The sequence below is a fragment of the Chelonoidis abingdonii genome, chromosome 2 (assembly GCF_003597395.2).
Source record: "Chelonoidis abingdonii isolate Lonesome George chromosome 2, CheloAbing_2.0, whole genome shotgun sequence".
Lineage (NCBI taxonomy): Eukaryota > Metazoa > Chordata > Testudines > Testudinidae > Chelonoidis > Chelonoidis abingdonii.
Window position 1 is genome coordinate 269,893,295 of NC_133770.1, and position 25,421 is coordinate 269,918,715.

Here is a 25,421-nt window from a genome sequence, read left to right on the forward strand (position 1 = left end):
TTCCACTTCTATACTACCAGAAACCCAGCTGCCCTGGCTTTCCCACTCCAGAGAGCCACTATCCAGTACCCATCTATGTCCCAGACACGCTTCACCATCTATTCACCTGCCAAGTTTTCTGCAGCTCCATGTCCTATTCCCACCACTGCTTGGGGCAGGATGTGTTGACCTTAAGCTGAAGTATATGGTTAGATACAAATTACCTGGGTAACACACATACGTTATCATGCAAGATTTGACTTTCTTTCTCCAAGGGAGGGGAAGTGAAGCAGTGGGGGAAGAGACATGAATCTTAGTTGGACGTTGTGTCTTTGCACAAGTACGAAGAGCAAGGTAGGGCAACTCAGAAAGACCAGAAACTGCAAGTACAAGAAGTTACCAGTAGTTTACCAGACATGCTCAGTAGCTTTTCGGAGGCGGTATGGCAAATTTTCATTGTGGGAAACCTACCTGTCAGACCCTCATAAATTACCCTCTGAAAGTCAGCCAGACAGCAAAGGGGAAAAGGTTAAAAATAGCTCTTTAGACTTGAGCTGATTGATTGATTCAGGACCAATAATTGTGTTTGCTGTGAGGGCTGGGTCCCAATAACTGTACCTATTCAAGTGCAGATTTGTGTTTCACCAATACCTGAGAAGACTAGACAGCTGCTAACCCAAGGTCTGGAATGCTGCTAGCTGTGGAAATCTGCAGACTGCTTGTTTGCTGACAGGGTTCTGAAGTGTTTTAAAGACCTGAGATGCTGCCATTTCTCTGATGAATCCAGGTCACACACACTACATAGTATGATCACAGAGTGAAGACTGAGAAATCATCTCAGAAAAGATCAGAGGGGACATGTGTTTTGAGGTGTGTGCTAAAGTATAGAAAATGTTATGTTGAAACTTTATATTTGAATATATGTAACAAAGGTGGAACAGTCTGTATTAGGTACACCAGTAGATTTAGTGTCCAATAGCTTTTCCTCAAAGTTAGTCATGGTATTCCAAGTATTATTATTAAAATGTGTTCTGTGTACATTAAATGTGTTACTACAAAAGTCTATAGTGCTATTTGAAATTGACTGGGAGGTATTAACACTTATTTATCAAGGATTTACTTACAATAGCTCTGAGGATTAACGGTGCATAATAGTTTTCAAAAAGTCCTGAAAAGTCAGAACTGTGCTTCAGCAAGAAGTTAAGTTGAGATACAAGAAGGGAATGTAACAGTTATGTAGAATATTGCCTGATCATCCCCATATCCTATAACATTTGTAAATACACAAATTATTCAGTGAGCTAATTTATATATGTTGGAATCATTATTTATGCAGGGTTTTACCACAACACTAATTTAATAATAAATTTCTTTATTAAATCCAAAGGCTGAATGGTATTTGTACAATTTCCCTAAACATGTCTAACAAACCTAATAAGCAAGCAAATTTCTACATCCAGATAGAAACAAAATATTTATAAGCATTTGATCAAGACACTTACAAATGGGCTAAACCTAGAGATGTTTAGACCCATATCGGTTGGCTCCAAGTTGACCAGGCAGGTATTAGCAATGAATCCTATAAGAGATTATGTTTTTATATACCCTTTAACACACAAGTGATGTCCTTGCCAATTACTGACATTAGCTAAAAACAATTTGAGACCGTTCATCCTTATTTCCAGTCTTAATCCAGATAAGATTTTCAACCTCCTCTCTCCAAGGCCTTTCCTCTTTATCTCTTCCCTTCCTTCTTGCTGCCCAACAGTTTTTCCATTGGAACTGGGTTCACATAGGCCCTAATTTTTGAGGCAACACTGATATGTGAGGTGGGAAGGTCCATATAGACTCAATCTAAGACAATTTTTTTGTCTTACTTAAAACCATCTGCAGTCACCCCTATCGGTCAGAGGCCTTCTTTTTAGAAAGTTTCCTTTATTTCATGTGTTATTCTTGTAAACCAGACAGCCTCCTTATTTTATTCCTTCTGGCCTTACAACTCGTTACGTTCAAAGGCTCTCTTTTCTTCGCTAGTTAGGGCCTTTCTTTAAAGCATATTCTTTTAACCACACTGTAACTTTAATTCTATAATTTTATATTTATTATACAACATATTTGCAAATAATTTGCACAAAATTTGGCAGCTGTGACCTCTCCTTCCTGGTGGAGAAAGAGGAAGTGACAGGAACCACACAGTGATTCTAGATGTAAGGAGCCCCTGCTGGGAAATCTTTTCGTATCTTCATCAATTCAAAAAAAATTCCTTTTTCTTCCTTCACTCTACACTAATCAACTATTTTCAAAGTACTCAGGTCACAAAGTATGTCCAAAGCCCATCAGTGCCAGTCCTGTTCTGACACAGCTACTCCCTCCACAGCAAATAGCTCTGCCTTTCATAGCAAAACCAATCCCTGTTGATTTGGGAATAAAACAAACTGAAGTTTCCAGTCCTGATCTGTGATAATATACTGGGTTGCCACTAGCCTAGCCCTGGCTATTGCTGTTCATAAAGCTAAAGGAGCATGGAAAGGTCAGTAACTTTTACCTCCTAACTTTTAAAGCAAGCAATCAGTATAATTCCTTATAGGGAAGTTGAACAATTCCATTTGTTAGATATGACAAGGGTTATTTTTAAACATACAGATTATTGGACTAAATTATCTCATTTTTCTTTGTATCACCGAGATGCATTATAAAACATGAAGACATCTGTTTCTGGACTACCATGCTGGAATACTCTTAACAATAAGGAATTATAAACTCAACTATTAAAAGGAAAATATTTTAAAAAGTGTTTGGTGTTTTAAAATTTTAAAAAAAGATGGCTCAAGTGATTTGTAAGCTTTGAGATGTATAAAGCAATTAAATTGGAGTAGGATGGATTAGATGCAAAGACAAAACATTTAGGACATCTTTCAAAAAGGCTGAATACTATGACTAGAGATTATTGCTTTTATAATAGATAAAAATGAAAATGAATTAAAAATAGACATGTATTTATTTTCCCCCTCCCCCCCATCAAAGGAGTTTGGAAATGGTGCAGTTCATTAGCATTCCGGTTGATTAGACTTTCAAAGTACAAGGCAGCACAGTTTTGTGGATGGGGCACAGGACTGGGAGTCAGGAGACCTGAGTTCTAATCCCTGCTCAATCACTAACCTGCCGTGTGACCTGTAGCAAGTCACTTCACCTCTATGTCTCTGCTGTTTCCCCTCCCATCTTTTGTCTTGTATATGCTCTTCAGGGCAGTGACTGTCAACACGTCTGTACAGTTTCTACACTATGGGGCTCCAGATGAGCCTCTGAGTACTATTAAAATACAAACAGTCACATACACCTTGACAATTTGGGTGGATAGCTCCAAAAGACAGCCAATGAGATAATAGAATATCAGGGTTGGAAGGGACCTCAGGAGGTCATCTAGTCCAACCCCCCGCTCAAAGCAGGACCAGTTCCCAACTAATTCATCCCAGCCAGGGCTTTATCAAGCCTGACCTTAAAAACCTCTAAGTAAGGAGATTCCACCACCTCCCTAGGTAACCCATTCCAATGCTTCACCACCCTCCTAGTAACAAAGTTTTTTCTAATATCCAACCTAAACCTCCCCCACTGCAACTTGAGACCATTACTCCTTGTTCTGTCATCAGGCCACCACTGAGAACAGTCTAGATCCATCCTCTTTGGAATCCCCTTTCAGGTAGTTGAAAGCAGTTATCAAATCCCCCCTCATTTTTCTCTTCTGCAGACTAAAAAATCCCAGTTCCCTCAGCCTCTCCTCATAAGTCATGTGCTCCAGTCCCCTAATCATTTTTGTTGCCCTCCGCTGGACTCCTCCCAATTTTTCCACATCCTTCTTTTAGTGTGGGGCCCCAAACTGGACACAGTACTCTCGATGAGGCCTCACCAATGTCGAATTGAGGGGAATGATTATGTCTCTCGATCTGCTGGCAATGCCCCTACATATACAGCCCAAAATGCTATTAGCGTTTTTGGCAACAAGGGCACACTGTTGACTGATATCCAGCTTCTCGTCCATTGCAATCCCTAGGTCCTTTTCTGCAGAACTCCTTTCTAGCCATTGTGTCCCTAGTCTGTAACAATGAATGGGATTCTTCTGTCTTAAGTGCAGGACTCTGCACTTGTCCTTGTTGAACCTCATCAGGTTTCTTTTGGCCCAATCCTCTAATTTGTCTAGGCCCCTCTGTATCCTATCCCTACCCTCCAACGCATCTACCACTCCTCCCAGTTTAGCGTCACCTGCATCCTCCAGATCGTTAAAGATACTGAATAAAACTGGCTCCAGGACCGACACTCAGAGCACTTCGCTTGAAACCAGCTGCCAGCTAGACATGGAACTGTTGATCACTACCCGTTGAGCCCGACGATCTAGCCAGCTTTCTATCCACCTTATAGTCCATTCATCCAGCCCATACTTGTTTAACTTGCTGGCAAGAATACTGTGGGAGACCATATCAAAAGCTTTGCTAAAAAAAGTCAAGCTATATCATGTCCACTGCTTTCCCCATATCCACAGACCCAGTTATCTCCTCATAGAAGGCAATTAGGTTAGCCAGGCATGACTTGCCCTTGGTGAATCCATGCTGACCTGTTCCTGATCACTGTTCTCTCCTCTAAGTGCTTCAGAATTGATTCCTTGAGGACCTGATCCATGATTTTTCCAGCGACTGAGGTGAGGCAGACTGGCCTGTAGTTCCCCAGATCCTCCTCCTTCCCTTTTTTAAAGATGAGCACTACAGTAGCCTTTTTCCAGTCATCTGGGACCTCCCCCGATTGCCATGAGTTTTCAAAGATAATGGCCAATGGCTCTGCAATCACATCCGCCAACTCCTCTAGCACCCTCGGCCCCATGGCCTTGTGCTCATCCAGGTTTCTAAATAGTCCCGAACCACTTCTTTCTCCACAGAGGGCTGCTCACCTTCTCCTCATAGTGTGCTGCCCAGTGCAGCAGTCTGGGAGCTGACCTTATTTGTGAAGACAGAGGCAAAAAAAAAATCATTGAGTACATTAACTTTTTTTCCACATTCTCTGTCACTAGGTTGCCTCCCTCATTCAGTAAGGGGCCCACACTTTCCTTGACTTTCTTCTTGTTGCTAACATACCTGAAGAAACCCTTCTTGTTACTCTTAACATCTCTTGCTAGCTGCAACTCGAAGTGTGATTTGGCCTTCCCGATTTCACTCCTGCATCCCTGAGCAATATTTTTATACTCCTCCCTGGTCATTTGTCCAATCTTCCACTTCTTGTAAGCTTCTTTTTTGCGTTTAAGATCAGATGTGGACATTCTTACTCCAAGGCCAATTATTCAGACTTTGTTTTGGTTAATGGAAGGAGATGGGGCAAAGAGAGGAAGAAAACAACAGGAGGAGATGAATTATGTAAGGGACTATATAAGAAAAAAAATGTACTGTTAAAGGTAGTGATCAAGATTACACATTTAATTCAATGTATCCTTTTCTAAAACTGTAGTGTGTGTGTGTGTGCGCACGCACTAAATTGCAGGGTCACTGATTTAAAAACATTCATAATTCAAATCAGGACAGTAATGACTATGTCATCTCTATCTGTCAGCTACATGGTGCTATCACTAAATTTCCTCATGGACAGGCGCTGAAATCACAAAACCATCACCACAATAAGTATGAATACTTGTTAATGATATCAGTAAAGACATTATCTATTGGATGATCAGGGAGGCAAAATTTCCCTCTGACTACTATAGTTGGTCCCTGCTGTCAAGGGCTAATGTTTATTAAGAGCCACTTTAGGGAAATTTTTCACTGCCTATGCGCTTGTTGAGTTCTGTGGATGAACAGGCTATCTTGTTTTTTCAGATTTTCATCTGGTATTTTCTAAAGCATTAAAATTTGCTTAAGAGGAAAAGATTCAGTATCCATAGAAAAACTACAGCTGTTTGCATTCAGTTTAATTAAAGTTTGCCTAAACTGCACTATTTTCCAAAACACTTAGAATGGGTTGGGGTTTGTGGCCATGAAATATGAGAGAGGAATTTCATTAATTATTTATTTAAGATTTTGAGCTTGTTGTGACTGCTGTAATCAAACCTGGCAAGTGGAAAGGAAAAATCTCATCTTTGGAAACTGCATAGTATGTAAAAGTGATGATATGTTCTACACCATTTGATGAAAACTACACATTTGGTGAAAACACTATCAAGTATAAATCTCTTCAGATCTGGAAAAACAGACAAAGGCCATTCAAACTGGGATTAAATCAAGATTTACAACATAATTAAGAAATAAATTTAATATTTACTCAAACTTCTCTGAGCAAGGAAAAAAATTCAGAAGTCCGGACTCCTAGTCTTCTGCTCTACTAGACTGCACTCTGTCCCAAAGAAATATCATCCTACTTGTGCTGAGAGCTTTAACCATATAGTTGCACAATCCTCTGGTGCATATGGAGATGCATAGGCTCAGAGGAGCAGAAGAGGAAGAGAGGTTTTCTTCCAAGAATGAAGCAAAAAAAAAAAATCTATGATTCACAAATATAAAACTTAAAAGGAATGTTGATCAGATTAAAATCATACATTTCAATAAATTCTTACTTCTCGAATCTTGTGTCCAGATTGAAAGTTAGTCAAATAAATACATAAATACATTTAAGAAACCCCAATTTTTAACCAAGAGGGATGTCATTTTTCAAAATTAAATCCTTCTCTGTCAATGCCTCTATGCTGGCAGAAAGGAAAGCTTTGAGACTCATGTGAGGCAGATGAGCATACATGGGTATAAAAAAAGGCGAAACTGAGTTCTGTTGTTCCCACTTTGCTCTCTTCTTAACACAGTACCTGGAAATATTAAGAATAGTTGCTGATGAATCTGAACGGTAAATGGGTCTGAAATAAACCTGTTTGCTGGGATAAAACACTTTGTTGCTGTTAAATGTCATTCTAGCTCAACAAGCTAAGATCCAAACAAAACTAACTCATTTCTCTTCAAAGCATGCAACCTACCTAAAGAATGCCCCTTCACGCTGTACAGAAGAGAGTAAGGTGTTGTTCTCTCAGTGTTTGGCCTTTCATATGTGTAGCTGCCTTTTTAACAGTCCCATTTTTCTTCTATATTTTACTAATGAGAACTGTCAAGATCTCCTAGCATGGACAGCTCCTAACTCTTCCTGGGGTAGAGGGGGCAAGGTAGGCTAGAGAGAAAATTGGGGATCCTGCACTATGCATCTTGTGGGCACGCTTTTTCAAAAAAATATGCACTTAAACGTGTGTTTTTAATCTATGTTATCCTCAAAAGGAGAATAAAAATATATATAGACAGATGAATTTTAAACCCCATGTATGGCAGGTCACCGGTGCAACATTTATTCACAGAAAATCAATAGGAATAAAAAGCTAAGCCAACAACCAAACAACAAATAATAAACAAATGCAAAGTTCTGGAAAAAATTACTGTTAAATAATATTAATAGCTAACTACTTTAAATCGGATAAAAGTATTATATTATATTTTAAAATTAGCCAATTGCACATAAGAAAGTTGGGGATGTGAACTGGGAAGGGAAGAAATGGGCATTTCAGATTTTGGTGTGTGTATGATTGTGGGGGTGGCAGAAGCGGTGGCACAGGACAACTTTAACCATGATTCCTGGGGCTACTTAGGCACCTGAAAACTAGGCTTTTTTGCAGATGAGCATACATCTTAGAAATTAGATAATTCCTATATAAAGAAAAAAATATACATACAAACACCAATTACAGCCACATTTTAAATGTATATGTAAGTTTAGAACAATCAGGAGATAATACAGCAAGATATTTCCAATCGCAAATCAGGCATCAGAAACAAGTTTGATACTTTGTATGTTATCTTGAGTAGAGATAAATAAAAGTAAATAAAATATGCTTACTTTCTCTCTAACTTTCTCTGTGTTACTGCCATTATGTACTCTATTTTAGTCAACTATTTTTCACTCCACTAAAAATGTATGTACTTAATTTTAATGTGATTTTTCCCCTCTTTTATTAAGAACTGGAATTCATTTTTCTAATTATTTTGGGATTTATGTTTACCAATCACAATCATGTACATGACTCACTAACATTTGACTCCATCATTACTATTAGTATTAAACTTGGAACCGCATTTATTTTCATAAGAATTTTAAGTTATGACAGATATAAATTAAAAATACAATTCGAAAATAAGTGACCTTCATTTGCACAGTGTCTGAAGTGGTGTGTTTAGAGATATATATATATTATGTATTTTAAAACTAGCACTGCTTAAGGTGAGTAAAAGCTAAATTTACATTCTCCAAGGATACTATTATTTGATTATACCACTTCAAATAATGAGTGACAAAGCACAATATGGTAATAAAAGTAATGATAATTACTCCAACCAGGACAAGTTAGGCATTTTAGAATTCATTACTCAAAGAATTACATTTAAGCATCAGATAATAAAATTATGAAATGCACAGGTCAAAAAACTAATGTAACAATACTGTAATTGTCAATGAACTTTGAGAGAATAAAATTATAGAGAATATATGTGCACCACACATTTTGAGAGGAAGTACCGAGAGAGAGAGAGGGTGTATGCGTGTGCTTTGGGGGGAGTCTGTGGGGGAGACGGTGTGTGTATGTGTGTGTGTGTGTGTCTGAATGAGCATGTCAGCGTGCTGTCTCTTTAAGCAGAGCACCCCGGAGCTGGAACATTTTTTCAGTACAACAGCAGCCACAGCTCCCACTTCTGAGTCAGAGTCAGCTCCCTGTCCCCCCGCCCCAGCTCAGCTGAGACCCATGGCCCAGGCACGGCCATCTCTTGCATCAGGCAGGCTCCCCCAGTGTCCTCCACCCATGGATCAGCTTCCCAAAGAAGGAAAAGATGGCAGTGACAGGAGGCGGGTGGCCAGCGAAAGGCAACTGCTGGCTGGATGCCTAGCTCTGGGATGGTGGCTCCGGGAGGGCAATAACTCCCTGCATCCCTCCCCCTGCAATGCCCCTGATTCTTAGTCCTATAGCCAGGGTTAATCTTCCTTGAAATTTTTCCTATTATTGAGCATAAAGAATCATTTGAAGACCCTCCCTACATTTCAAGTGTTTTTCCCTCGATATTGGTCTGCTTTCCTAAGGAGGAATAGGGTTGCTAAACTGACTGCCAGTGGAATAGCTTAGCAGGAAAAAGGTGGCATGTCACATTAAAATGATTCACTGGAGAACACAGAGTACCCTCCACAATGTAATGAAATCACAATTAGCTTTGTAATTTTGTTGTGTGAAAGGCTGGTAACTTTAAGAGACTTTGTTGCATCTCCAGAACTTTTAGACCCTGTTTATCAAGATTCCACAATCAGGAAAGTTGACTGAAAAGACGTCCTATTTGGATGAGGAATTTGATTCTAGTTCTTTCACAGATCTCAAAGAAAAAGAAAAGAAATGGACACTACTGTCAAAGGTAAGTTCCTTGGGCCAGGGACTCTCTGATGGGTCCATACAGTATTTAGCACAATAGGGCCCAGTCCAAATAATAAATCTAGAAGATTGAAGGACTAGAAATGATCTAAATTCACAGCTATTAAAAATATTGAAGCTTTGTGTTGTTATACCAAAAACCCTGGCAACTAAAGGAAGTTGTATAGAAAGTTCTCACTCCTCTACAGGTAGAAACCAATGGTTAAGGAAGCAAAATTTCTTTCCTCCATGGAAACAAACCACTGAAATTTGCTCAACATACCAGGATTGCAAAACATTAGTTATGTATAGTTATGTTTATTGGCTTCATAATCCATACAATCTATTTCAAGAAGAAAAAGAGAAAGAAATTAAAGACTTTTCTTTCATTTCAACTGTACTATAAACTAAGGCACACTTTGTAGTACATATACTGCATATAGAAACCACATTTACACTGAAAATGTCAAACAGCAGTTATTAGTAAGTTACTGCTAATGAAGGGCTGACATTTAAAACATAAGAAAAACAGAAGTATTCAGACATCTGCTTTTACAAAAGGCAGCACTATATTACTGAAGTCTTGGTTAATGTAAACTAAAAATAATATTGCAAGACAGTGGGAAATTTAACTTCAGGTAGCTCTGAGACCAGATGCAGCTATTCATGGTGCTCTTGGTACTCATGGTTGTGATGTCTTATTGAAAGGCAGACAGATCACTCACTGGAACTGAGCACATCTCTGGATTGCTCAAATCTTGGCCTTCCCTTGACTTCCAGTACAAGGGGGGGGCTGTTAAATAAGACTGAAATTCAGGGCTCTCTTGCTGCATAGTGGAGTACGGAGCCTCCTTTTCTCTTTTCCTACCCTGACCACGTCAGGACAGCTCTCTTCCCTCGCTGCTAGTTAAAGCTTGTCTAATCAGGGATAATGCTTCCATTGTACTAGGCAATGTACATAGGTTGTAATACAAAAAAGTTTCCACCCCATATATCCTGCATCTTAGTATACGGTGAAAGAAAACAAGTTTATGCAGTAAACAAACAGGGAGATGGAGGATAGAGAGAAGAGAGAGAGAGAGCTGGGAGGTGGCTGTGCAGGTGTTGCAATGCAAGAAAGGGTTAAAGGAGTAAAGTGATGTAAAGGGTAAATAACAGATAGGGGAGAGCAGAGAAGTTACAGCAGAGGAGAGGTCATGGACACTGATCAAGTGGAACTTACAGAAGGATTGGATGCTGGGAAGAAGAATACAGGACAAGTGAACAATGTTGAGGGAGACAAGATGCTGGCCGGACAGGGAGTTCAGCAATGGCAAGTGAGAACTGATCCAAGGTGGCAGTTTAAACAAGGTGAGTACAAAGAGACAGGAGGCCAGATGGGAACTCTACCTATACTAAAGCTATGAATTACATAATTCCCCTCTTTACAGGACCATTTGTGATGCTAGTACACCAGTTGCCAGCTCATGCCAAGAGCTCTAGGAATCAACTGAACACTGATAAATACAGAGCTGGAACAAGGCTGGCTTACCTGTGCATTAATGTTGTTAAAATAAGTATTAGAATTAAAAAAATGTGCTTAGATGTTTAGACTTTATGGAATTCTTGTAAGTTACTGCATGCATTAATCTCACTTGTACTATCTGTATCCCATGTTAGAAGGTAATATTGAAGTGTTTGCTCTGTAACTGTAAATCACCAGACAAGAGAGAAGAATTAATAAGTCTGAAATACTAATTTGTTAGTGGAGGTGTTATCTCCTGCCCAACAAAAGAAGGCCCAACTACACAGAATGAAACATTATGCAACATCAGAGGCCAAAGACTTTTTCATTTCTACATGGGTAGGGAAGGGAGCGGAAATATGCAACTGACTTCCTCCCAACATCTGAATTGGGAACTTGAAACAGAAGGGAGGGGAATCCAAAGCCCTAATCAGGAGAAACTATATCTTTTATGCTGCTTGGACTCTGTGGGGCAAGGATTACTAAGCATAAGCAAAAGATCCCCAGTGCTTGGCCTAGGTTAGCTCTAAATCTGTTTTGTTTTTGGTGTGAGATCTAAGATGTGACTGATCTGGGTAACTGAGCGGTTCTTTGGGACTGGAAGTAGCCTGAATATTGATGCGATCTGTGATGTAAGGAACCATCTATCACAAAGGAAAGCTCACCTGGATGGCAAGATAGATCAGAGTAACCAAGGGGCCTGTGTGACTCCATGTTAAGGCAGTTATATTACTTGAGGAGTTCACACTTGATAATTGGTTGGTGAAATCTAAGTATAGAACTCATAACCGATTTGGGGTTTATATCCTACTTCTTAACAGGCTGTCCTGAGGTCATTACTCATGCTCTTGAGCGACTGCAGGACAGTTTGACACCATTGATGGCACAGACATTTATATTTGCTCCCTTGACTGGAAAGCTTAAATGTGTCCACAGGATCCTATTATGTGAAAAGGATCATGGCACAACCCAAAAAGGTTCCAAATCTTATTTGCAGGACCTTGATTCTAATGAAGGACAATAAACAGAGATAAAGCTAATCCAGTAAAGCTGTTTCCTCTGGCTTATCACTCACTCCTATTGTTCTTTTTGTCATTCAAGTTTTTCCAAATAATTAAAATCAACTATAAGTCTTCTCTCTTCTCTTTTCCTCATGCATTCACATATTCAAAATATGACAGAGTTCTTCAGTTCTCATCTTTAATGGGCAGACTTTCTCTACTGACATGGAAGTACTTCATTTTAATATCTGCAGTTGTGGTGTGAAAGACTGTTCAACTTGATCTCTCCACGAATGTTATATTTCACTTCATTGACTGTTTTCTCTTTCTTGTTTATCAGTTCAGAGGCTAATGCATCTTCCTCATCTACATGTGAAATAGGATTGCTGCTTCAAATCTATCGAAGTAGATTTTCAATCTTGGGTCTTGCATTCATTGGAGATTACAGTTCTATATTCAAAGCAACACCTATGTGCTTTCTCTCATGCTGCACATCACGCTTAGCAAGTGTGTCCTAAAAACGCATGCAAAGCTCACTCATCCACCTTCACAACTTTCCTTAAAATTCTTTTTCTGTGATGCCGCCAAAGTATTTGACAATGGTTAGGCTCCTGATGTGCTGAGACCACTGCCTGATGAGCTGATTGATAGTGTCTAACTGTTTCTTTTTACTCTTCCTCTCAGTCTGTCTCCATCTGTCATTTCTTGTATTATACTTGGATTGTAAATTCTTTGGTGCAGGGACTTGTTCTACATTTGTACAGTGCCTAGCAGAATGGGGTCCTGGTCCATAACTAGGGCTCCTTGGTGTTATACTATTAATAAATCATAATATTTGAATTTTTAGAAACCTGAACACCACTTTCAAAAGACTAGCCTTGGAGCTTACATTCATAACTTTACTAGACACTAACATCATGGTCTTAAAGACACTGGATGTATCGCTTATTACAGCCATCTGTAATCCAATAACCCTCCGTGTCCTATGACTACAGGGGTGTTAACAGGCCACTTCACCTTGAATAGTCCCTTAGAATATCTGTTAGCTACTTATGCTAAACTATCTGTTCAATCTTGTATTTAGCTGTGACACTGACTACCTTTCCCAGACCCGAAGAAGAGCTCTGTGTAGCTCAAAAGCTTGTCTCTCCCCTCAGCAGAAGTTGATCCAATAAAAGATATTATCTCACCCACCTGATCTCAGTAATGGCAGTGTGGCACAGAGAAAAAGTTATTCACTCAAGCAGGCAAGCCCCAAGGCATTTAGAGATCTAGGTCATAACCAACACCTTTAACTCCACCTAGAAGCAAATGGGCAGCCAGGGAAGAACATGGAGCATCAGTAACATATGCCTCCACTGAGAAGCGCAGGTTAACGAATGGGCTGTCATATACTGCACCATTGCTAAAAACTCACTTGAAATACCTATCTTCAGATCACAAAATGTTACTTTCCATGTAGGCTGGTTCTTAATGAAGTTTTAAATGATCTTCTTGACTAATTTTAAGATTAAAATTTTAACACTGACCAAAAGCTACTCATTAAAATATTATTATTGTCAGCATCTAATAAAGAGCAAGACAGATGGCCCAGCAGCCAAGTGAATATTGTGACTGTGTAGCTGGTTTATTAAAAAAGGAGAAGTGGGATTAGGAATTAGTTTTAGGTAATTCTAGAATCTGAACATTATCATGAAAATTCACATTTCAGGCCAATTTAATAACGCCATTGAAACCATTTTCCGCATGGCTCTTGCACAGCAAGCAGAAAAAAACCAAATGCCTTTAAGTTCATTTAATCAAATGCTACAGCTAATTAAAATAAAGCCACCATGTCAGTTATTAAAAGAATTGAGAGTTCTGACTACACTTACATTAATTAATTAGAATCATGTTATCCCTTTTGATTTACACCTATATGAGATAAAAGATCAGCTGTCGTTTCTTTAGTCTAAAAAAGAGAGAGAGTCAAACAAAATGACATGTCAATAACTGCTATTAGCTTCTTGATTCCAGGGATGCAATTTTTCTCTCAAATGAAAAGGAAGAACAATCTTGATAATACCTGGACATCAATTATTGGGGGCTTGTAAGGAGAACACACATACACCCCTACAGTATCTTTTACTGCAGTCATTTTCTTTCATAAAGGTTTGCCTGCTTAGTCAATGGTTAAGTTTTCCTACCCCAGATATAATTCTCATACCTAGTCCTTACTTGGAAAACAGCTATATCTTAAAATCATGATACAAGAACTGTTATGGATAAAAGTTAACTTGCAAGTAGGGGAAGGGAGAGAGTGAATGAAAAAAATATATGTAATGCTCAGTGTTTCGGATATCAAAAGCCAACCCAAAGAAGTTCACGCTGGACACTATCATGCATATATACTCTGTAGGCTACAATAATTTGCATTGGTACTCATTCCATAACATTTTAACTTTATTCCAGCTTTATCACCAACAAAAAGAATCAACTGAAATGTAGGTGTGTAACTTTAAGCTACAAAGAATATAAGTGAAGATATACAGTTCATAAACAGAATTTGTTTTAGAATTTTTCTAGACAGTAAGAGGCTGCTTACTAACTGTTCTTGCCCTGAGGCTCTCTCTAGCCACAAATCGAAAGTCAACTTCATTTAGATTAAAAGGGCAGGGAAATCTCTCTCTCTCGCTAACAGCTGGTCAGACACACACCAGTATCCCCTATTACAAGACAATAACTACTACTACCACCTGAAATAAAACCCCCTTTCATCAGGTGAAATGACTCTATGGCCTTCTGGATTGCCTACAGCATCCCTTCCCGAGAAAAGGCTATCTGGACAATAAATTCAGAGGGTTTTTTGAAAATGAAATCTCATAGCCCCATCACATAATGATCAGGTCCCAAGTCTCCAAAGTGAACAGCGACAATCAGAGGCTAGAGACTCTAAGAGATCCTAGGAGGGTATAGAAAGTGACTGGCTGGTGGGCTATGCACTCTAGAAACCTTTAGAATCAGCTTGCTTGTTGAAAGTAGTCTTGCATTTGGCCACAGGAGATGGAGGTGGATAATGAGTTCTCAGAGTCAGCCTTCAGAGAAAGCCATAACTTTCCCCTTGTGGGAGAAGCCCAAGGGACAGGATATATACTCAAGAGAATACAGGATAAGCTTTGATTCCTTAGCAGAAAACAGAGGTTCCACCTGATTTTTAAAATCATTTCTGGTCTAAGGCAGGTCCTAATGTTTTTTTTGGATCTTCTAGTGGAATCCAGAGGCCTACAGCAAGCAAGGTGGATCTGAGGATGTCCATTTCATCCTGACGAGAATTCCTTTTACCAGGTTACCTGTCTCAATAGATATCTGACACTGAAAATGAGCCAATTCTACAAGTATTTTTGGTCCATTTTATTGTTTTGATAAGTTTCCTAACATAAAAACTGTAAACCAAATGTCAGACCTCCTCTTCTGGCTAACTTAACCTACACAACTTTCCTTCAATTCTCAAAGACTATTTTTCAAAAATAGGATTAGAAACTTAAACATCATCACTATGAGTGTCCTGTCCAAATTTGAGCAAACAAAATATAAGTCACTGAAGTGATCAGTCATTTAACAACGTTTTTGAAAAGGATTACAGATGCTCATCCACAATTGACCATGACACACGAGAATGAAAAAAAAAAAACAGATGGATTTTGAAGCAGAAGGCCACAACTTCTTATATTTTTAACTTTAATGAGGGAGACACCAACTCTCCATTTGTCCAAAAAAATTCCAGGAATTTACTTGTGTCCAATGTGATGTTAAAGGGCTTCCATGACAAATATCTAGCATTCAGGGTTGGCTCCCTTCAGCTTATCCCCCTAGGATTCAGCCAGCCTCTGAATTCTCTTGCACTTCTCACCGGACAAAATGATGGTACACTCAAAAGATACCTCAGTCTGTGAAGAACTAAAAGACTCTCCTCCTTCCTCCAGACGAGCAAGGTCAAGAAGCCAACTTTTGGGTCTCTTATGCAGGTTCATACAAACGCAGGGCTGGAAGGGAGCTTGAGTGGTCATCTATACCAGACCCCTGTGCTAAGGCAGGTCCAAGTAAACCTACACTATCCTCGACAGCGTTTATTTAACCTGTTCTTAAAAACCTCCAATGACAGGAATTACATAACCTCCCTTGCTAACCCATTCCAGGGCTTAGTTAGAAAGTTTTCCTGACATCTTCCCTAAATCTCCCTTGATGCAGATTAGGACCATTACTACTTGTCCTACATTCAGTGAACATGGAGAACAATTGATCATCATCCTCTTTTTAACTGCCCTTAACATATTTGCTGCAAAGAGGGCATAGATACTTTGCTGGTGTTGCCCTGAGAGAAAAATCCCTTCCTGACCCTAAAACCTGTCAGTCAGATCACAGCATCTTGGAAACACTGTTCAAACTATATCTCTACTATAGGGCAAGTAGGGTGGAGCAGCAAGTGTTGCTGAATGGCTGTTACCTGTCTTGAGGGATTCACAAAACAAGGAAGGTGTGGGGGCAGGGGCTGAAAAAGAATTCAACTCTCCTCCATTTCCCCACAACCTAGCCAATGACAGCAGGGAGAGGCAGAAAATTCTCTTCTCCACCTCAGGGAGGATCTACATATGTGCTCTAGGCAGGGGGAAAGAAAGGAGGGCTTGTGAGTAGACTGAACCTATCCCTCACCTTGTTCTCCAGATCAAAGAGCTGTCTGTCACCTGTGGGATGAGAGAGATTTAATAAAGTATTTTAAAAACAAATCAATTTGCATTGAGCCTGTTCTTTCCTAGTAGCTAGATGCCAATTATTTGATCTTTGAGTGTAAAGAGGAGTTCTCTCATCTCATAAGCATCTCTTTGCTTGTTATATGTACAGTCTCTATAATGATCTTCCCCACAATGATTGCAGTTAATATATTAGCCTCTTGGGTTGGACACAAACAAGATGCATTATTTACTCTCAGATACCAGTACTTTGGAGAAAGTGCTTTGTTGATTAGTCATAGAAGATTATTTTTCAGCAAACAGCAACCTATTCTTATAAAACCATAAAAAGATTTGTGAAATACTGAAACAATTTTCTACTAGTTCTGAAAATATTCTACTATTATGAAAGATGTTTTCATGCACTGTTTGATCTTCAGGGATATAGCACTTAGCATCCACTGCTTTGATACACAAGACTTCTCCCTTTCAGAATCTATTTTCATATATGGTAGAGTTTATAAGTGAAATGAGTTTGGTAGTCTTAAATCTAATCCATGGGGCGTATTTTCTCACATTAGAGCACCATATAATTTAGTAAATATAATGCAAGCCAGAAACACAGCAATGTTGTAAACCATGCATCACATCTGCTTGCTAATACTTCCAACAATAGCAAGTGCTACTGAAATATCACTTTAATAAGAATGAACAAATTAATTCAAAATCACTTTTTATAAAAAAGACTATTTGCAAATGACTAAACTTGCCCAATGCTGGTGCAAAGACACCAGAAGAACTACTAGTCAAGCAAGTATCCAAGACAAAAGTGGAGCACAACACAGACAGCTAAACAGGCACTATATGTTGCCTCTGACTACTGGATAGATTTCATTTTTGGTTTTGAATATTGACATTTGTTCTATCTACAGTTTGCAAAGATAAACTAAGCTCCTCTGAATCTCATCTACTCAACTACCCCAAACAAACAGATGTAACTGGGAGAGCCCATGGGAAGGGAAAAAAATGACTGTTAGCAAAACTTTGTGAAGCAGGAAAAAACAGAAAGTGTACACTTCCCTATTACATAGATTAGATGAAGGTATATCATTTAGACTGATGGAACTCACAAGACCTCATAACTATTCTCTCTGCACATGCTCAGTTCAGTAAGAAGTATCTGTGCAGATTCCACCCTTATATGAACCACAACCGTGCCCTATGATTCTCCAAGTTCCTTAAGTGCAGGGATTTTTTCCTCCATTATTTTCCCTGAAACATACTTGCACTTGTTGACAGTCTAGCCTCAATAGCTTGTATAGGCTCTGTGAACAAGAGAATCCAAGAGAGTTCTGACTTTACTGAAAGAAGCCCATAGGGAGGCATTCACACTTTCTCAAGTAATCACTGTTAAAATGTGTTAAAGATGTTAATTTAAAAAACAAAGTTATTAAATTGATTTGAAAGAATTAAAATGTTCCCCTCCACACATTTTTTCTAATGTTCTTAAACATAATTATTCCTACATTGATTATATGAAGATGTGCATTGTAAATGGCTTCGCGATCATTCAGCCATCTGTTGTAACCAAGCTTGAAACAAATGACTCTTTCATGCAAGTCTCACAAAATTGGGGTAGAGTGTTAAGTTCCAGACATATGCTGTGCTTAGATGAAAGATACTGATCACTGTGTAAGCTACAATGACACTCAATCTACTGCTCTTACATTATTACAATGAAAAATAAACACTTCCTAAGAAATTATATTTTAATAGGTGAGTTCAAGACCGTAAGCTGTTTATCTCAGCATGACAAGGGGTAATTCTTACATATCAATTGTACTGTTTAGAAAGAAAACAAGGAAAACATACTTTTTTCTGGCAAACTCCAAATGCATTCAGCAGAATGGTTGGTTTCTACTTTCTTAAATCCTTAGTTTGAATTTATTCCCAATTGCTGCTACTATATTCTTTTAAAATTAGTATTAGGCTATATCAAATGCACCACTTCTAAACACAGCCTACAATACCAAGTAGTAATTTTTCTGCAGACTGCTAGCTTCAAGAGATGAAAGACTGGCTTACCATTAGAGTACAGCTCTGATGTCTTGGTCAAATGCTCTTACCTTGGGAAAAAAGTGTCATGAGTTCTTTAATAATGAGTAATGAGAACCTCAGTTTTATTTCTCATCTGAAAGGTAGCACTTTCATTAGACAGTATCCTCTATCAACACACTGGGGCATTAGTTCTGTACCAATTTAGAGTTAAGAGAGTGCCACTTGCTGAATCACCTCGCAAGTGAATTTTTCTAAGTAGTCAGAGCTTTAAATATTGCGTGAAAACGAAGATAAATATAATAGTTGCTAGCAAATGTTACAATTTACTCTGTGTTAAAGATGCCACATAGTAAACATTTGAGAACTGAATTCCAACTCATCTATTGAGCCGAACACAAAAAGTGTATAACTATTCACAACTCATGATCACAGAAATAAAACCTATTGATTGAAAAAAAAAACCTATGAAAAAAAACTTTCAGAGGAATAACAGTTATATAAAAGTATATTATAAAATTTAAATTAAAGTCAGTCAATCTAGATTTTTAGTGGAAACATCTGTTTTTAAATTAAATAATTTATTAAATGGGTAAGATAAGATTAATATTGTTCTTGTCTCGTATAATTACAGTCACCAGTAAAAACCAACCAGTGGCTATTCTTTAAATCTCAAATCACATGGTAACTTCCATTTTCTAATTTTATATTTTACTGATCCTTAAGAGATTTTATAGCCATTAATTCTCAAGGGGGACAATCACCACACTACAGAGGGCCCTGAGGATCACTTAGGTGCACTGCACTGATGTGACCAGATATCAAGCTGTGGGAATGACCTCCCTTGGAGCAGAACAGGCAACACTTTATGTTGTTCAAGGTGGCAAAGAGGTTTTCCCCTGGTTTACACAAGCGCTGGCAGATGTTGCAGAAAACAGGTCTTTGAATTCCCATTTGTGATCTTATCCAAAGCATCTGCAATGGGAGTCTGCAATTGTATTCTGGACACCTGGTAGATAGACTGCTGGTATTTTTATCTGATGGGAGATGCCCCAGTTTCACAGCTTTTGCGACTCTGAGCATAAGGAATTGGGATCTTGAGGGGACTGACCACTGAGAAGCCAGTCATCCAAATATGGAAACACTGATATTCCTGACTGAGCCACTACCACTGAGATCGAATGATGGAATTATGGTAGCTAATGTCATCATTCTGAACTGTTGTGCTAGGACACAGTTCAAATTCTAGAGGTCAAGGATTGGTTTCCACCCTCTACCTTTCTTGGGAACGAGGAAGGAACTGGAATAGCTCCCTCTTCTGAGGAACTCTCGTGGGACTGATTCTATTGCTCCTATGAGGAGGAGAGAAGGAACTTTTTTTAGTAGCTCCTTGTAACAAGTGTCCCTGAAAAGGGTCAGGTAGGGGAGTGAGGAGGGGGAATGAAATGGAAGTGGATAGAGTAACCCACTTTGATGAGCCCCAGTATCCATTTATCTGAGGTAAGGTACTCCCAGGCAAGTAAGAAGCATGATAGATTATCTCCCAAGGAGGGGTTAGTTGCACAACAGCTGCCTGACTGAAGTGTCAAAATTGCCTCTTAGAGGGAGTGGCTGATTGAGTAGAAGTAGGGGTGGGAGGCCCCCGTTTCTACGGTCTAGACTTTCTCCTGAAGGGTTCCTGAGGCTTAGTGAAAGTGTGTGGATGGTACTGGAATGATCTTGATATGTGAATGGGATGGGATCTATTATACTGCCTTTTCACTGCAAGTACATAAATGGGACCTTTTCCTGGGGACAGTCATTCAGGATGTCCTCAAAGGAATCTTTTGACTCTTGGACTTCCTTTACTGGAATTTGAAGAGTGTTCGCTAGCCTTTCCATGCCTTTCTGGAAGGTCTTAAAATCATCAGCGTAGGAGAGGGGGTGGTGCCTTGTCTGGACATGAATAGGACTTCACAGATTAAGATGAGATCTCCTCAGCCAGAGATTCTTGCTCCTCCTGTATATCGCCCAGTACTGGAGAAGTGTGCAGTACTGAAGTGCACAATACTGGAGGATGGTTTGTACGTGTCGGTGTATGGTATGATACCAGTGGGTGCCAGTGCTTTCTCTTAGGCAGCCAACGGAGTTGGTTGCCATAGTGGCCCCATGTGTCCCAGTAATCTCACTACAGTGGGGGAAAGGGAAGGAATCCCAATGATAATCTCTCTCTGGGCATATGATATTTGATAGGTTTCCTAAGATCCTCATCATGAAAGGAACATATGGTGGTAGGGTAATATAGTATCAGGATGGATCCCAAAACCAAAAACTCTGAGTCCAACAAATCTTTCCCTGAGCTAAGGATCAGCGTGGCCTCCAATGTCTTAACTGGTACCAAAGCCTGAAGACTTAAGCAAGTCTCAACTTGCTACTTTCTTGGAGGTACTGAGGATATGGCACTGGTAGATCTTCATATTGGTGACTCTGGGTTCATGAGAGAGAATGAGATCCTCTGAAGAAAGGAACTGGGAAGGAGGTAGAGGGCTCTGATAGCCTTACATGAAGTTTGGGATGATTCTGATTGGCGAGATGGAGGCTGTTGAGGTATCGAGGTAATTGCGGTGTCATCTCTTCTTTCAGAGGTATGGTTAGATGCTGCTACCATTGCACTGATGATAGATCTGTGTTTCTTGCAGTGCTGCAAGGTGTCAAACTGTGCTGCCTCAGTAGTTGCTCTGGTGATAGCTATGTCCAAATGAGGTTTTGCCTTTGTACCAAAGCTTCAGTACCACACTCAGTCAGAGCTTTTACAATAACCTTAGAGGGATGAGAGGTCTCCTAAGAATGGGTCTTATGTGGCTCTCTCTTTTCTTCATTTCCTTGTCTGAAGAGATAGGTTCTCTCTTCTTTAGAGTTTTATTGTCCAGAACTCAAATGAAGTAGCAACAAGGACCGAGATGGCCTATGACCAATGCTCCGGGGAATAGGGACTTCTCCAGAGCTAGGACTGAAAGATCCAAGAAGTGGAGGGAAAGGAGCCCCCCCTCCCCTCTTCTACTAACACACCAGTGTTAAATAAAATAAATAAGTATCAAAAGAATGCAGAAACAACTACTAAAATAAATAAGGTAAAGAATTCACAAAATGAAGGCAGGAAGCTGCATACAGAAGAACTCTTTCTTGACACAGGCAGTTGAGAAAGAACAGTGCGGTGGCAGGCTCATTCTTCCCCATAACCTCTCATTCAGAGCATGAGGCGTTGCTCTTCTACGGTCACTACATTGTAGCCGCTGGTTGCAATTGCATGCACACATCCTATAGTGGAGCACCGACAGGAACATATACTAGAAGAACTTAGATTTCCAAAATAGCATGGTTGTGTAAGCATTATCAATTAAAACCTGTACTGGGGATAGATTTTCCATTTTTGCAGAAGCGTACTGCTACAGCATATATATTTGCGCAAATATGCAGCTAACTATTACTGAGGTTTTTCTTTACAGAAAATATTTACAAGATTTCAATGAAGTTACACCAATTTATACCAGCTGAGTGTCTGGTGTGGTTTTTAAGACGTCTCACCACAGAAAACAGAAATCAAGATTTTTCAGTATAGAAGTAAGAAGGTGAGATACTTGGGTAAGCATAATTGGATTTCATATTTCACTTACCACATGAGTGATTTTCAAGGTGTTACCATCAAATCTGCATAAGCTTGTGCTGTCTTCAAGAAAAATATCACATTCCTCCAATTCTTGTGCATTACAAGGAGGGTTTTCTTTGTCAGGGTTTGGATTCTGAAACCAGAAAACAATTAAATGCACTGAAAATCTGAAATACCTGGTACACAATATTATACTAAACTATATATTCATAATGAATCTTTACAGATCAACAGCAATGATTTATATAACAATTTACAGTTCTGCAGCTTCTTTCATACTCAATGATCCAAAAGCATTTCATACATTTACTTATCTACCAGAAAAGCAGCCACTTCTGGAGTGGAAGGTAGTAGATAACTGGTATGCAACACAATGTGCAACAGGGTTGGAAGGGGAACTTTTTGTTGAGGAATACCTGGAAAATTCCCTTCTCTTAGGGAAAGTGCCATGCAATCTTTAATGTCCATGTATATCAAATAAAACTTGCATTTAAAAGGTTTCTTCCAAAAAAACTCAAAATAAACTTCATGGTAATCATTTTAGCTACTGTACCCGGTAAAGGGCTGGGAACCTTGCTGGAATGAGAACTAAGGTTTCAGTTTGTCCAGGGCCAAATTTAAGTCAATGGATTTACATCAGGGATAAATATGGTTCCAATCTAGGTATTTCAAACTAAAGTAATCCCTTCAGCTAATGGTTATGTTACTTGCCATAGCACAGCTATACTCCTAGATTCACATGTGTATGTTAATTTTGCATTCATTGAAATTGAAGTTGTAGAGCCTTTTAATTTGCCTAGGATACTGACAAAACAATACTCACAAAAGGAGTGTTTCTATTTTGACTTTGTTCACTTTGGATTGTCCACACCTTTTACCAGCTGCCATGCTTCTCCCACACTTATTTCATTGACAGTATAGTAAAGCGTCATCGCAGCGAGATAGGTGTTTTTACCTTCAGTTTTAAATCTAGCAGAAATGCCAGACGGTGATGGGAAGACTCACTATGTAGTAGCTCCTGTTTATCTTCCAAATACAAACCTCCTCTCAGCACTTCTAGTAATCACTTAAAATTAACATAAGATTTATAGCTCTCTTATCCTTCTGATAATTGAAAAGGATATACGCTTGGCCTTTGGCTGACATTTCTCAAGGCAAAAGTTGAGAGCATAGTATGTAGTGGATATGTGCTAAGGGAGATACACTCAGGAAAGCAGATAACCAGCCCTTTTTTAAAAAAAAAAAAAAATATCACTTCAATCAACCAGACTTCATAAAGCACAGGAATTTCTCTCTTGCTTTCTAGCTAGGCATTGATAAAGTACTCAATCTACAACTGTAAGGAACAGTCGTACACTGAAAGGGGATTTATTACTGTTGATAAGCTACAGTATTCTCCATCCCTAATTTCTAGGAATCAAAGAAAAGTGAGACTTTGGTCAAAGGTATTAGTCTGAAATCACAGCTAGTCACAGTACAGACAATTTGTACAAATATCTGGATGGAGGAAACAGTGGGCAGCCTGTCTTTGGGACTTTGGGAGGGGCTGTTATCAGGAAAGGTTTCTTCTGAGGGAAGCTGAGCTTCTTAGTAGACAAGAGACTTAGTTCAAATTCACTTTCTATCAGAAGCCTTCAAAATTACGAAGTGAGAGCACGTGTGGATGTGTGTGTTTTTTGAAGTTTGACCAAAGTGAATTTGTTTATGCTTTGTATTTATTTCCTCCTTCTTGCATGTTGCCTATAGATTGGAATTTTTGATCCTGAACAAAAGAAAAGCAGTTTATGCTAGAAATTTCAATTTTGTCATGTTTAGCAGCCTTTCACAAAGGAAGGAAACAATCCAAAGCACAAGTTAACTGGTTGAGCTGTTTTAGAGTTCTTCAGTTTCACACATGCCTGTTAGAACTTTTTCCAGTCAAGTTTTTGGATGATTTATGTTAAGTTTTTTTATACCTCTATTAAAGCTACTTCCTTTTAGGATGCGTTGGTGAAAGGTGCATTGCAAGTAAACAACACCTTTGTCCCTTTTCTTTCTTCATAATTGGTACCTGCTTTGCTTAGGAGATGAAGAGCTCATAGCCAAGGTGCAGTGCAGAATTAGAGTAGATGATGTTTTATCTTGAAAGACAGTTACATCTAGTTCTCAAGCATCTGACTCCAGGACATTAATTCTTGAGAGTCTTTCTTAAAATTATTATGCTAGCATATGGATGCCACCAGCATAATATTGTTCAAATTGAAAAATGAGAGAGAATATTTGCTCAGAGATTACGAGTCTATTTCATGAGTGGATTGGGTGAAGTTCTGTGGCCTGCAACCTGTAGGAGGTCAGACTGGATGATCATGATGATCCCTTCTGGCCTTAACGTCTACGAGTATAGGCAGTTCAGAGGTACATAGCATGACCACAGATCTATTGCTGTCTCAAAACCTGTGACAGAAATATGATCTGCTATAAATAACAGTTTCTTTTCTTCATTTCATAGAGAAAATGAAAGCCTAAACTAGATGAATAAATTATTTGCCAAAACTGTAGTTTCAGGTCAGCCCAACTATTTGCGAATTTGACACATCTCTGCCAAATAGTTTTGGACAAATAAAAATTTTTGAGCTAGATCATTAGGTGACTTATGCACCACTCACTAAACAATCATAGGAGAAGCAGCGGCCACTCACCCTTACACCCAAAAGTCCAGAGGTTAAGGACATTCAGCCAGGATGTAGGTGATTCAGGTTCAAATCTCTGCTCTGGAGCAAGGAGTTGAAGCCAAGTCTCCCCTCTCTTAGTGCCCCAATCCCTGGGCTATTAGCTTTTCTGGGGTGGGTGTCTCAATCTCTGATGTTGAAGATGCTCCTCTTTGTATGAATAATTAAAAACTGATTGGAGCATGGACTCAAACTTGGGTGTCTCACATGCCCCGTGAGTGCCCTAAATACCACACTCTATAGAATCATCCTCTCTCTCTCTCTTTGTGGCCCAGTGCCATTCAAGTATGTCATACAATCTGGAATGGCAGAAATCAGGTCTGCATTCTATTAATCTTAAAACAATTTTTTAAGAGACCAAATTAAGAACATGC

The 25,421-nt window shown here is 39.1% G+C and overlaps 1 protein-coding gene across 1 annotated transcript in view; it reads right to left on the reverse strand.

The window, feature by feature from the left end:
* NUDCD1 (NudC domain containing 1) overlaps positions 1 to 25,421 on the reverse strand; it is a 161,140-nt gene that overhangs the window by 15,448 nt on the left and 120,271 nt on the right. The window contains exon 8 of the mRNA XM_032762465.2: positions 22,347 to 22,472. Coding sequence (XP_032618356.1) covers positions 22,347 to 22,472 — 126 coding nt within the window. The remainder of the gene's footprint in view (positions 1 to 22,346; positions 22,473 to 25,421) is intronic.